The 15,218-nt window shown below is 40.4% G+C and overlaps 1 protein-coding gene and 1 long non-coding RNA gene across 2 annotated transcripts in view; one reads left to right on the top strand and one right to left on the bottom strand.

Moving 5' to 3' along the window:
* LOC132252194 (uncharacterized) overlaps positions 1 to 15,218 on the bottom strand; it is a 194,636-nt gene that overhangs the window by 77,096 nt on the left and 102,322 nt on the right. The window lies entirely within an intron of this gene.
* LAMA4 (laminin subunit alpha 4) overlaps positions 1 to 15,218 on the top strand; it is a 172,826-nt gene that overhangs the window by 59,674 nt on the left and 97,934 nt on the right. Inside the window, exons 3-5 of the mRNA XM_006263095.3 lie at positions 701 to 825; positions 7,132 to 7,212; positions 13,506 to 13,720. Of these exons, the coding sequence (XP_006263157.2) occupies positions 701 to 825; positions 7,132 to 7,212; positions 13,506 to 13,720 (421 nt within the window). The remainder of the gene's footprint in view (positions 1 to 700; positions 826 to 7,131; positions 7,213 to 13,505; positions 13,721 to 15,218) is intronic.

The raw sequence follows: 15,218 nt of genomic DNA, 5'->3' as shown, positions 1-15,218 counted from the left end.
AAAACTAATATTGATGTTCCTGCACTATATTTTTCAGAAGACAGTATATGGCATTCCCCTGAGTTGCCTCCTTTATGCTAGCTTCTTTAAGGCCAGGAGAAACACGTAGTAATAAATCCAAGTATGTAAAATTTACGTAACAAAAAAAGCAAAGACACCAGCCTATTAGTCATTGTTAATCTACAATTTTCCTTGATGTTCACTTTAGTCATCGAGTTCATGGAATAACCCCCTTTCTCCCTGAATAAGCATGCGTCTGTACTGAAATCTGTGATGCTTATATACACCAGTGGGCAATTTTCACTTTGGCTTGGTGCCAGGCGGTTAATCATTCCTTCCAGTGCATCCAGCTCTTAAACAGACCTGACCACTAAATCTGAATTCTAATGACATTTCTTGGTAATATACAGGGCACACTTTGTGTTCAGAGAGACTTTCCATGCTCATACCCTCACTGATAGCTTCATCCTGTGTGCCACTTCGTCCACCATCTCTGGCAGTCCAATTGTTCAGAACATCTTAATTTGTCATGCATTGCCAGTTACAAACAGGTTCATTTTAATCTGTTAGTACTTTGAAGGGTTGAGATCTGGCACCAGTCCTTGTTCTGCTTGGCAAAGAACTTGCCTAAATCATTTCTGCTTGGCCTGAATTAAGCAGCACCTTCCTTTAACATTTGTCACTCTTTTTGCTTTTGAAGGATTGCCAGAGAAACACAACTGGAGAGCACTGTGAAAGATGCCAGGATGGTTACATTGCTGATGTCCTCAGAGGAGTGCCCACATCCTGCCAGCCTTGCCCTTGCCCCTTGCCATCATTTGCCAAGTATGTAAAACAGTCTTTTCTTTTCTTTTCTTTTCTTTTCTTTTCTTTTCTTTTCTTTGTGCCCTTTCTGTTCTGAGTTCAGAGCCAGAAGCAACAATCCTCATTGGATATGGGAGGAGTAACAGATTGCTGCACTTCCAAATACAAAAAGCACATTTTCCCACATTTTCAATTTTTTAAATTTATAACTGAGTGAAAAGGAAAAAGGGAAATAACATTTGATTTAAAGCCATATTTTTTCAGTCACTCCCATTGATTCCTACAAGCAAAGAGGAGGAAAATATCTGAACAGCTTTGAGCTCTTTTTGTAAGTAGGAAAGCTTGCTTAATGGTACAGTGTCTTTTAATAGCCTTCCAAATGCCAATACCATCCCTTTCATGTAGATAGGCACTGGTATAAGATACCAATGACACATGCAGAAATTGATTAAAGAATGCCCATAGCATGACAGACACCCAAATAAGTGATAGCTTGGCACAGTTCATGAAATCCCAGTGTCTGCTATTTTATGCATCCAACTTCAGTAAAGACATGCAAAATGCTGGAGGATGCATTAGAGTGTAATTTCAACTGATTCAGCCTGGTTTCAATATGAGACTCTGAAGCCTGTCAGGCAACAAAGGTCTAGGCCGAAAGAAGCACACTGACAGCAGTCATTATTTCTGTGCTTTCAAAACTATCAAATAAACCACCATGTGGGACTTCGTATTAGTAACCTGTCATGGCACAGCAAAGACAACTGAAGAAATTGTCATTCTCTTGTTTGAAACCTATATCCCATTCGAAGAGATATCTATGTAAATACCATTACATTGAGAGGGAGGAGAAGTTGCTGTCACTGAAGTTGTAAGACACTCTTTTTAGTGAGCCAGCTATTTCCTCCTTATATTTCCCATTCCATTTTCCATCAGCCTTTCCTCGACTGAATTTCTTCCCCTTTGTTTCATGATGTTTGTTATGGCTACCAGAGGATTACTCTAGCACAACCTTGAATTGTGAAGACTTGCTTTCTGTTCAGCTCCTCAGAGGCACGGGATCATTAAAACAATTGGACCAAACCTCATGGTCCTAAGTCCTACAAAGTATTTCCCAACAGCTACATGCACATGGAGACTGCAGGGTGGGAAATAGATGTTATAAAACATTAAAACATAACAGCCTTGACTAGATCAGAGAGCTCTCATGAAGGGAGGGGCTGGAGGAGCAGAATGAAGAGAGAGAGAGAGGGGGAGAAACAAAGAAAGACGCCCAGTTTTCTTCACAAAGATCTTTTACTATATTTAAAAAGACCAACCAAATGAATGAGTTCACAAGTGCAGTGCGTTATTTCCTCATGCTTCAGGAGCTGGGTCAATACATGACCACAGTAGAAACAGAACAGTTGCACAGCATTTTGTTTAGCAAATGCAATTTAATTTTTTTCAGGTGGCTGATTACCATACAACAGCCATTTCAGTTTGTAGTCACAGTTCCCTTATACATGATATCCAGACATTTGAGAGCAACAACATGGATGCTTCTTTATTCTTTTGCAATTTTTTTTATGATACCATACATTTTGACCTATATTGAAGTGGTCAAATAAAATATAGGTTTCCTGGAAGTACAGGCCTGACAGTCAGATGAGGTAAATACAAGTAACCCCATTGACTTCAGTTAATCTAGACTGATTTAGTTTTGTGGAGCATCTGATCCATTCTCTCCCAATGTTCCTCATTATAAGAGATTTCCTTATTTAAACTTATATTTACCTCTGTTCTGCAGAAATTTGGACTTCATTCTCATTGTAACAAAATGTGTGTCAGAAATAGAAAAATGTAAAATTGGGATTATAAAATATTTATGATAAAGCCCTTCACATTTTAGCTTTTTGCATAATAGTATTGTGTCTTTTATTTGGGTATTTTGGGTGAAATCCTGCCTTTCCCAAAATCAGTAACAGAATTCTAATTCAGCTTTGGGCTCTATCCACTTCAAGTCAGTTCCCTCTTTTCCTGTAAATATCTTTCCATATTGATGCTGTCTAAGCACTAAAAATTATTCACCTGAGCTCTACAGCAATATTAATGGCTATAAGACCTACTTCTCTGAATGAATTCAGTTGAAGATGTAGCATTGACTTCAGTAGCACAAGGATAGTATGATTCACTATAATCATTCATGCTCTGCTTTTGCTTGCAAACATATTTCCATACCATAAAAGTTAGGGGATTATCAGTGACTTATATTCAATTAAATCACAACTTTTTCAGTGTTAATATGAATTTTAAATGTAAGTTAAACCCAATTTATAGTCCTAGAACCTAATATCACTTAAGGTAGTTGATTACAATGTTAAAAGAGTAATTAAAGGTAAAGAGTTTCTGGAATATGCTTTGGACAGAGAGTAGATTCAGGCTAGATATCAGGAAGCACTACTTCATAGTCAGGACAGCTAGGATCTGGAGCCGACTTCCAAGGGAGGTGGTGCTCTCTTCTACCCTGGGGGTCTTCAAAAGAAGGCTAGATGGATACTTAGCCAGGGTCGTCTGACCCCAGCATTCTTTCCTGCCCGTGGCAGGGAGTCAGACTTGATGATCTGCTTAGGTCCCTTCTGACCCTACCAACTATGAAACTATGAAACTTTACTTTCAAAACTGTTTATGTATACCCCATAGATGATTATTAGTGATTCTGTATTTCTACTCAAGCAATGGTAATATTATTAGAAATTAGACCCCTGAGACAGTCTTACCGAAACATGTCTGGTTTAATGCTATCAACATGCGCAGAAATGTGCATCTGTCATTGGTCCTGTTGCTGTTTTTGTATCAGTGCTAAATTGTCCCTTTCTTTCCCTTTAAACTGGAACATTACTTCATCTAAATGGCTGCTATCCCTTCTGCCTCAAATGCAGCTTTATTTTTCAGTGAACCATCTGCTCTTTTAAAGGGTCACATCTGAGTTATCTCAAGAAGTGAAAATAAGAATGCCAAGCTAGAAGACACTACCTAAAATTGTTGTGTTGTGAAGTGATATGAACCTTATTGCTTGTGTCCTAGCAATAGCTTTCCTCTTTCCCTATTTTATATCACTAGCACAAAGAAACCCAGACCTCAAAGTAGTGTTCTTGTAGCAAACTGCATGGAGCTTAGGTAGCAGAGCATGGTTTACAGGAGGGAGGCATTTGAAGGATGTACCAGGAAATTATCTTGTGACACCTGCTTGGAATGCTAGCTGTATCTGGCAAATTTATCTTTGAAAATGTATCTTAATAAAGATCCCTTTTAATTGTACAGGCATGGAATCTTCTGACTTTACCCAGAAAATAGTACATAAAACAAGCATCATAGTTCATTTTGAAACATATCTATTGGTGTTCAACTTTAAACACCCCTCATGGATAGAAAAGGTCTTTATAACATCTCTACAGCATACAGCACAGTAGGGGCCTGAAATCAGTTGGAGCCTGCAAGCAGTACTGGATTACAAAAAATAAATAATAATAATTGTATCTGTAGTGTGATCTTCAGGGCCAACCAACTGATTCAAAAGAATACATCCTTTTTTCTTTCCTTTTTAATTATTTCTTCCTATTTCTTGACCCATCTATCGGTAAACAGTAGTTTCTACCTCTCCCATAAAGCTAAAATATGGAATATATTAGAAGCCTCCAAAAGAAAATATTTGGAAGATACTTCTTGCTCGTCCATTTTACAACAGAAATGCTATCCCTAAAAATAACAAAACCAATGGATTTTTAACACTCAAATGGACTGGCCAACAATACATCCAAATCACTAAGCTGCCAGACACAGTTGTTCTTAGGATCTTTTTTTTTTTTGTCTGTCCCAAGTGTTTTCATGTTTATTATCCTGGGAAGTTTTATAACAGTCCCCTGAAGTGTAATATCATCAGGTGGGGAGCGGAGGGGAAGGAAGGGAAAGGAGACGTCCAATTTCTAACAGATGTTACTGAATTTTAAATCAGAGGGAACTTTATGAGCTATGTGAGTTTTTCCTTGCTTGATTGTTTTTTGTTTTTTAAAACAAATGTCTAAAATATAAGGACTAGGATGGCTTTGGTCTTTCTTCATAACTTCAATCTGCCATGTGATTTCTTCATCTATATTGAGGAACTCTCTTGTATAAAGGAAGAGGACAGCTGCCAAAGGGTGGTAATTTGCTTGGAATGCTCCCACTAAAATGTTACAGAAAATAACATGCGAATTTGATGAGGGAAGACTCAGTTTAACTTCTGTCCAGTTGTATCAATGTCTCCAAACAAGACATAGTTATTCTACTCTGGAAATCATTCCTTAGACATGCAATAGGAACATTGAAGCAACTACTGACATGCTTTTTATTTTGCTTGTTCCTTAGACAAACAGTGCATAAGCCAGGCTCTCTCCCCCCATTCTCACCCTTTTATGCCTTTTAGTACACAAGGGGCACTTCTACACATTGCCGTATGGCAACATTGCTATGGCAGCATGCTTTAGTATTTCCTTTTTGAAGTACTAAAGCATGGCGCAGTATGGGTTGGTTACTGCATTGTGTGTGCGGCTCATGGTTAGATTTTGCTGCTACATCACCACAGCGGCGCACTATAACAGGGGAGCGCACCACTACAACGACGTATCTGGCAATCATATGTAGACCCACATGATAGCTACATCACCATAGCACAGCATATGGCCATGTAGCACATTGCTACGTCATTATAGGGTGACGCGTAGGTGTGCCCAAAAGGGATGGAATCTGGTTACTCCTGCCCAACTGAAAATTACACTAGGGTACAGCAGCTCTCAGATGGCATAAAGTTGCCGGAGCCTGATATTATCCCAACAACTCCATACCCTAGAACAGAGAAGAAGCTCTGCTCTGCCAATTCTCAGTTGGTGCATAGTACTTTAAAAGCCATAGCCAACTGATAAAAATTAGAAGATGGTTACCACTAGGACCAAGGAGTCTCCAGTGTAAGAATTGTGCGCATCTTACCTGACTGTACACTGGTGCCCAGTGATAAGTGAGTTTCAGCTCAGAAAAGAACCTAGTCACATATTTTCTAAACTGACTACAAATGCTTTTTCAAAATTGTTCTTGACTGTAATTGCAGCTAAGATGTGTTGCCCTCATCCACTTGTGTAGGATTTGGCACTTCCTGCCTTCACTAATCACACTGCGGGCATTCTTTGGAGTCAAGCTCCATGTGAAAGCACCTTGGTCTCACATTTTGTGATGCCATTATTTTTTTTCAAAAAGTTCAAACTCAGTTCTGAAGCATGAAAAAGTAAAGGAAACCATTGTGCTAGAATACCATACCAATAAAACCACTCCAACAGTTAGCACTTATCAGTACTCTTTCTGGCAGGTTGAGCAGAGGCTAAGGACTGAAAAGATGTATAGACTAACTGACAGAACGAGGAACAATGGTGTCAAGTTGCAGCAAGAGAAGTTTAGGTTGGATATTAGGAAAAACTTTCTCAGTAGGAGGGTGGTGAAGCACTGGAACAGGTTGCCTGGAGAGGTGGTGGAATCTCCATCCTTAGAGGTTTTTAATTCCTGGCTCAACAGAGCCCTGTCTGGAACGATTTACTTAGAGATGGTCCTGCTTTGAGCAGGGCATTGGAGTAGATGACCTCCTGAAGTCCCTTCCAACCCAATTTTCTATGATTCACCTGTTCACTCCTAGAGATAGTAGAGGACCCTTAGGTGGTTTGAGTATAGATTCATGAACATCAGTGATGCTGTGCCAGCTGACAGCACCTGGTAGTTGCAGGTCAAGTCTGAGGGATGGCCCTGTTAGGACTGTATTAAGAAAAAGTTGTTGTCACTGCTAGTCCTGTATCCTATCTGTAGTCAAAAATATAGATTTTATCTCCCATAATGCTCCATCACCTATTGAAAGTAATACATCATCTTCAACATTTTAAAATAAAAATAGGGGGAGGGGAGGACAGTTAAATTCATAGGAAATATACAATTGCCTAGAACACAAGCTCTTTATTCAAAATATATAGCATGTGTAAGAGTATGAAAGTACATCTGAACTAGGCTACAAGAAGGAAATCAGTATATTTTATTATATGTATCATGCTACAGCCATGCATGATGCCTTACAGATTAAATGAAAAGGCAAAGCACTGAATGTATCTTGTATCGTGTACAGTGTCCTTTGGGTCCTAGAGAAGATGATGGTGCTTACCCCAGGTTGTCTCAGGCTTTAGGTCACATAAATAATGTATGTTCATGCTGCAGAAAATGTTGACATGTGATAGTCATAAGTGTTGCTGATCTTGATTGATTTATTTAAATATTTTTTAGTTTTGCAGTTGCCTGTTACAGGAAAAGTGGAGTAGTGCGCTGTGTCTGTAAAGAAAACTATGCAGGATCCAACTGCGAAAGGTAAGCAGGGCAGCAGTCTGACTCACTGCTCAAGCTTGCCAAAGTTTCAGGGGCCTTCAGGGAGTTTTCCCATACTGGGGAAAATTCTTTGCTTGACACTCCCTGGGCTGGATTATGCTTGTGCGTCTACAGGGCTTGAGCCTGTGCCCATTAAAACCAATACAAATATGTTATTGATTTCAACAGGGGAAGGATAACAATCCACATTTTGTATATTTTATCCACTTATTGCATTTGACTTCATAAAACCAGCCTTTTCAAAGGAAAATAATTTTTGAATGCTGAAAACAACTGATAGCTAAAGTGAAAAATTAGTGTCTGTATTGTATGCCTCTAACAATCCCTTTGCCCTCCTCAAAATGACAGCTTTCTGTTAATTTACACTTGAACTGAGTACTTGCTCACACCATTAGCAAAATTATGTTGTTTAAATTCTGAATGATGTTTCAATAAAAATCCTTGAGTCAGCAATCCTTTTCAAGTTTTCCAGATGTCCACTAATAGTTTCTACTACTTCTTATTAAGAGTGATGATGTCTGCAAATACAGCTTTATGGCATAATACATTTTACTGCTTTATCTTGCAAAGGACCAGTTTCTGACACCCTCACTAATGTTGTATGAAATTTCATTGAAATCAATGGGCCTAGTTCTAAGTTAGACCTTGTTACACTCCCACTGGCGTAAAATTAATGAGGGTGGTGGTATAAGTTAGATCTGCTATAACTGCTACCAGGCTGAGGTGTCAGTACAGGATATGGATGCCTCAGCTGATTCCCCAGTGTCCTGCCAGGCCTTTGTACCAGATAAGATCTCTGATGTATTAAAAATTTAACCCATTATCTTTAGTAAGAGATTTTGTGTAAAACTGAAGTGAAACTTGGCTGAGAGAGAGAAAAAAGGGATGTGACAGATCCAGATTACAGCTGGTATAAAAAAAGCCAAGAAAAAGAAGAGCAAAGGACTTCATCCCTTACCGAGTAAGAGTTACCACAGCTTCCAACTAAAATAATTTGCTTGTAAATATAAGGCACTCAAAATGTCAGTGTGCTACCTTTGGACCTTTGAAATGGCCACAGTAACAATTTTACAAGTAAAGCTTCTACAGATATAGAAAATGAAGATGGAGAAACTTGTTTCCAGTCATCAGGATATATCCTGCTTTTCTTTTGAAATGTCAGATATGCAAACATAGCAAAATATAGACAATTAAAAGGTCAGTGAGGTTTCTCATTGGTACTGAAATGTCACACTAGACTACAAACAAATGAAGGACTGTGAAATGAAAAGCAGACATATTTCTGTTCATAGGGACAGAAATGAATAATGTCAGCTTGTTTGATCTGTTTTCTAATAGCTACTGACCAGCTTTTAATGGTTTATTTATATCAGAAGAAAAGATAGGGTTAGGCAGGGGTGAAAAAAGACAGCAGGAAGCAATCAGTTTACGTCACTAGGAACCTAGGATGACTAGTTGGTTAAGTGATTAGTAATGTCAGGGAGTTTGTTTTTGTTTTTTCTTCTAGGTTACAAATTCCAGTCCAACTTGTGTCAGAAGTGAGAAAAAGTTGTAACATCTGATGGCTATTTAGTGCCTACGTAAAACGAGGTGGTGGTTATTGCCTGTTTCCTAGAAGACAAGTATCAGCATTACAGACATTCCCTTTGGGTACTTCCTAGCATTCCTCATCCATAGTCTTAGTTATCACTAGTTGACTGATGATTCAGTTGCATAAATACTGAATTTCTCTCTCTTCTAGGGGATCATTTATGTTAGTGAGAGGGTACATTGCCTGGACAGCATTGATCTGTCTACTCTCCACCACCTGTATTGACACAGAAGACTGATAAGGGGCAGGACTGCTAAGCTGGCCTTTTCCCCTGAACATTAGATTAACCACACACAAACATTTTTGAACCTACATTCTCATGAGATCACAAGCGATTGTTGATTTAAATCTATGCCATGCTTGGGCCATACATGATTTCCAGTGGGAAACTGCGCAAAACAGTTTCTCTACTTCTCCTAAATGGCTCAAAGAAGAGGCAGGCAGTTATAAAACCTGGAGTGTGAAATGCAGAGTTACTGCTCTCTACCTATTTCCTTGATCCCAGGAGGCTGCCTAACAAGAGAGCTGAGGTGGAGATATGCTGTATTCTGCCTTTTCCCATCTGTACAACTTCATAGGACTATGACTGGCATATCAGGACAGTAAGTTGTAGGACACACAACACTGTAGGTGTTTCAGCATGTGTGATCTTCCAGACACTCTCTTCATCTGCCATCTGCACAGGATGTTTTCTTACTCTGTGTGAAGGGCTGGTTCAGAACTACCTGAATTAGTATACAGTGGGTGTGTCTACAAATGCATTTGATCCAGGAACAGTAAATTCTCCTGGGCAGGTGTCTACACATGCAAAGACTTGGGAGCAGATTTGCTGCTCGTGTCAGCAATCTGCTCCCACCCCTGCCAGCCCTGCACAGGCCCCCTTCAGCAGCCAGGTGGAGCTCTAGGCTCCCCCTGGGTGCTAGCCCAAGGACTGGCAGGGAGCATGGGACAAGGATACAGCTGTCTCCTGGCAGGGGCTGGGACATTGCTCCCTGCCCCCAGGACGGCTGCCTGCTGCCAGGGTAGGCTCCACCACTGAAGCCCAGGTGGGGACAATGTTCCCCTGCCCCAGCATCAGGGAACTCCTGGCCCTGGCTCCCAGGTTGGGAGCAGGGGGCTTGGAAAAAGCTGCAGGGGAAGGGCAGGTCCCAGCCTCCTGTCCCAATCCGCTAGTGGGGCAGCTAGCAGTGAACACCCAGTGGCCAGCATCGTAGTGCTGTGAAATCATGGAGGCTTTTCCTAGGAACTGTGTACACAGCATTCTGATTCCCAAGTTGTAGCGCGAGACAACCTTTTGTTCTCTGTTTTCCAAAATAGGGTTTTAAGACAGTAATAGACAAAATCCAGTTTTTGTTATGTTCGAAGTGTTAAAAAAATACATCTTGGATTCCAAAGTGGACAGAGAGGAAAGGTTCTATTTGCAATGCCAGCAAAGGGGAAGTCAACTTCTTACCATTGGTAATTACAGGAAATTAAAATGCCTGCAGGAAGAAACAAAGGTAATTCAGTAATTTTACTATTTCCACAAAGAGACATGTTGAAAATTGCATGGAAAATAAAACATTCTTCAGCAACAAAGAGTCATTTACTGAGATGTGGCAGGAGTGGAGAAGGTATTTACAGCAAGGCTCTATTTGTTGGTACATGAAGTAAGGAGATAGAGCAGTCTGTTTCTGTTAAGATTCCCTTGCTCTTCTCATTCAGTGCCAACAAGTCAAAAGGGTCATGTCATGTGCAATCCAAGTCTATCTGGTATACTAAAAGGTAAGGGAATATGATGAAGGAAAGTGCATGTGGCATATTTATTTTCAGCTCTAAGTTCGTGACAGTTATTCCAAATTATGAGATATGGCTAATTGAAGGAAGGAAGACAATCATAAAAGGCAACAACTATCTCCATGCTCACAAACACATCTGCTGGAATGAGAGTGCACTACCTTCCATGTTTCTGCCACATGGAAAGCTGCACTTGAATTGAATGGTATATTTTAGGTGAGAAAAACCTAAGCACTTCTTCATTAAAAGGAATGCCATGTGATCCAGAATGCTCAAGGGACTGGAGCAAGTATACAATTTTGTATGATGAAGCCACTAATTCAAATCTGTACCAAATTTAGCAGTCATTATTAAATGCTGTTACTATCTGAATGCTGTTTGGCCGCCTAGGTGAAATGATCTAATTGTCACAGGACACTTCTTACCAGATGCATGTTCATGTGAACATTCCCAACTACAGATGATCAAAAAAATTAATAAAGGGAAGGGAGAATCATGACATTTCAAAGGTTTCAACCAGTTGTATAGATGGTAAAAGAAATGGGGGAACTTTTTCAAATTTAAAACTTCAGGGTTTTTTTAATATTGACCTATAAAAAAAATTGGCAAACTTTGCTAGTTGGCATTGGCAGAAGATCTAACAAGCCTTTCAACATGACGACATACAGGCATTTCTATCAGTACGTATAAAATGTCTGCAACCTGGTTGTAACTGTGAAACACCTTGGTTTGTAACTGGGCACAATTAATTAAAAGAAAGAAATTCTGGTGCAGTTCACGCCAGAGTTTATTGCACCCAGCTTCCACGTTTACACATGCACCGAGGACCACAGCACGTTGAGCTGGGTCAGACCCAGGGGCTCAGCCTGCCAGCCCAGGGCTGCTCTGACCTGGTTCAACGTGCTGCAGAGGAGCTCACTGGGGCACAAGATTGCTTTAATGTGCAGCTAGCCAGCAGGCAGCCCCTGGACTGAAGCACCCTCATGCCCTAGCCAGTCCCATCAGCATCTACACATGCATTGCAGTGCACTAAATAAGTACTTGTGTTTACAAGTACTAACCTACAGCAGAGTTAATTAGCTTCCTGTAGCCTAATAGGGTTGCATGTGTAGACACTAAGGGCATTTATACACATACATTTGTCTCCTCCAACACACCAGATCTCCAACATGTTGCAGCCGACTCAATTAACTGAATGTGCTCCGCACACGAGCTGACACACCCAGTGCTGCATCTCATACATTTGTATAAACGGCGAAATACACATCAGCGTGGGAGAAATGGTGGCCGTGTGCTTTTAAACCAGAACACCTTTGATGTGTTTTAGTTCAAAAACACGCTGCTGCCATTTTCTCAGCACACACATTTCACCATTTAAACAAAGGCATGCAAATGTATGGTTTTAAAACTGCCTGGCACTGAGGCACAAACATATGTACAGATGTCCTAAGACTTTACTGCAGAGCTAATGAGGCAACTCCATCGTAAACATCTTGTATAAGGTGTGCCCACTGTGTAAAGACTCAGAAAGATTCCCTTAGGAAACCTGATACTGCCACTTTCTGATATATAGAGGGCATGTCTACACATGCATTAAGGCATTTTTTCTAATGCACATTAAATTTAGTTCCGCTAATGTGAGGTACTAAAGAAATGCACATTAGGCCGCCTTAATGTGCAGTAATGAATTCTCATGGTTTTTAAATCATGTTTAATGATCAGTAGCCTATTTTACTGTGTATTAGCATGATAGTGCTTTTTTATGTGATGCTTTAAAGCACAGCAAAATAGGCTACTGCACATTAAAGTGCACGTGTATACATGCCCAGAAGGAACATGAGTGACAAGTTGCCTTTCATGAAGCTGAATATGTTCTTTTTTCCTCTCTAAACTCCTGCCTGTGTGCATAGCAGACTGCTCTCACCCCAGTGGAAATTGAGAGTAAACTCACTGAAGACATTGACACTATACCAGGTTAAAAAACAGGAGATCTGCATATGCTTGCAGTTGATTTCAGATGTCTCCTTCAGAAGCATATAACTATGGATGTAAGCTTTAATATTTATCTCAAGGTCACCAATGTTGTAGGCTATTTTTCTTACTGTCAGGAGATTCTGGCAGTGTGTGCACCTGGTTAGGTGCAAATGCACTTCCACAGCAGAGGCAATTAATTCAAGCAGCTGAGTATATGATTTCATTGTAGGAGCTGAGGAACTGAGCACCAACAAAGTAGTGATGAGGAATCTCAAAGAAATCAGAATTACTTTCTTCTTTCGTGGAGAGCCATCAGCAAAGAGATCAATAGGAAGGGTTTTTAACCAAACCTTGCCACATTTCAGCACTCAGATATAACAGAACCTGGTTGTCTCATCACAGAAGTAGTCTAGGTCAAACCATTTTATATTGACTTTTTTGTAAGAATTAAAGTGAAAATGACATCTAGACTTCCACTATTTTTAATTTCACAACATGAAATCTGGGCTTCTTCCCCCTTCCCTATAAAACACATGATGTATCATGTCCAAAGTTGATAGTAACTAAAATAAACATTATTATTGCTGAGTGATGGACCCTCTGCCAAGGTCATTCTGTAAAACACTTAAAAACAACATCTAACAAACAAACAGTTAAAGATACTGACACAAAAAAGACTGAAATGATCCAGAACTAAAAGTGCTCAAGATAGAAAACATATGTCTCAAAGCTACAAGGAATACAACTATAAATACCTAGCTAGATTGAAGTTAGATTACAAAACAACATCTGGTGCATTAAGGTTTTAATCTGATTTTTTTCACTAGCAGTTTCAGACTGTCACCAATTCCTGGTGGCTTAACAAGTTCAGAAAAATGGCACTGCTGAAGGGGATGTCATTATTAATCATTGTTGGACTTGGTTTTCTTTTCAGGTGTGCCCCAGGTTACTATGGCAATCCCTTGCTGATTGGAAGCACTTGTAGAAAATGTGACTGCAGTGGAAACTCAGATCCTAACCTGATCTTTGAGGATTGTGATGAGGTGACAGGCCAATGCCGCAACTGCCTGCGTAATACCACAGGGTTCAAGTGTGAACTATGTGCTCCGGGTTATTATGGAGATGCCAGAGTAGCTAAAAACTGTACAGGTATTGTGCCATGTTTAGCACTGTGTGTATGTGGGCATGTGTGCATGTGCATGTGTTTAGGCATACATTTGTACTGATAAACAGATAACTAATATACTACATATATTAGTAATATATGCTATATATATATAGCTAAAACATAGTACAGCAAAATTGTAATGCTTTACTTCTGTCCCTATCTAACAGATACACACACGAACACACGCACATACAGATCTTTCTACAGAACCTAGAGATACTGTGAAAATATAAAACATCACATATCAGTAAATGACAGCTGATGTCTCACTAATCATTGGCATAGTACAGGGGTTGTCAACCAGAGGTACGCATACCCCCAGGGGTACTTGAGAAGGCCCTAGACACGTGGGTGGGCAGGGACAGAGCCCCACCACAGATGATCCCACACTTGGCAGTCAGCTGCACACCACTCCCCCCCCACTCGGTGGCTGGGGGTACACTGCTCCACGTTCAGCCACCAGGGCTACAATGAACCAAAAAGGTTGAAAACCCCTGGCATAGTAGAACTCTTTTTAGGTATAAACTGATGAAAGCCCTTGGTACTAAATGCAGTTTGCTTTTATTAGTCAAATTTACATGCTACTTGAATTAAATACTGAGTGAGACTGAGGTGAAGGTGAGCTCCTTAGAGCCTGTAGGAAAGTAGCCAACCCCACTGGGCATCTATATATGCAATCCGGGGGGGCACTTTAATTAGAGAGGCTCTGAGAGCATGACATTCAATGAGCTTTAGTTAAAGTGCCCCCGCTGTCATTTTGAAATGCAGGGATGCTGATACACATGATTCTGAGGCTGCTGGAGCATGTTAATTAGCATAACCATCAGACTTGCAGATTTGATTAACGGAGTCTGCTCCAACGCATGCTAATTAGCACGTGTTGGAGCAGAGGTCCTTCACGTATGTAGGTGCCCAATAATCCTAAACAATGCCTGCAGTACCAACCACCAAGATGGCAGTTTGGGAAGAGGCTAGATCAGGGATTCTTTTTTAAAAATAAAAGAGTGATAAAAAATCAGAAAGACCACAGTAAGTCAGAATGTTTTTAATACTATGGATTGCTATTTGAAATCTTGTAAATCGTGTTTGTGCACCTAACAATACTAACATTGCATGGTACCCCATGGCACGCTTGAAAGAATATCAAGGCACTCCAGGATATTGCAGCATCCTAGTTGAGAATCACTGCAGTTGGTCTAATAAAAGATATCAAATCCACCCAAGGAACCTTGTCTGCCTATGTCCGTAGACCAACATGGCTATAACCTACACCCCTGCAGTAGATCATGCATTTATGAAGAAAGCTGGCACACGTAAATACACATATTCTATTACAGGGGTAGGCAACCCCCGGCATGGGTACCAGAGCATGGCATGCAAAGGCATTTTGCTTAGCATGTGTGCCTTGGGGCAGATGGCAGGGAAGGGGCTAGGGCTGCACTGCCACAAGGATTGGACCCCTTGCAGCTCCCCTGCCAT

This window comes from Alligator mississippiensis, chromosome 1 (genome assembly GCF_030867095.1).
Source record: "Alligator mississippiensis isolate rAllMis1 chromosome 1, rAllMis1, whole genome shotgun sequence".
Classification (NCBI taxonomy): domain Eukaryota; kingdom Metazoa; phylum Chordata; order Crocodylia; family Alligatoridae; genus Alligator; species Alligator mississippiensis.
Note: the sequence above shows the minus strand (reverse complement) of the source record. Positions and strands in the feature narration are given on the sequence as shown.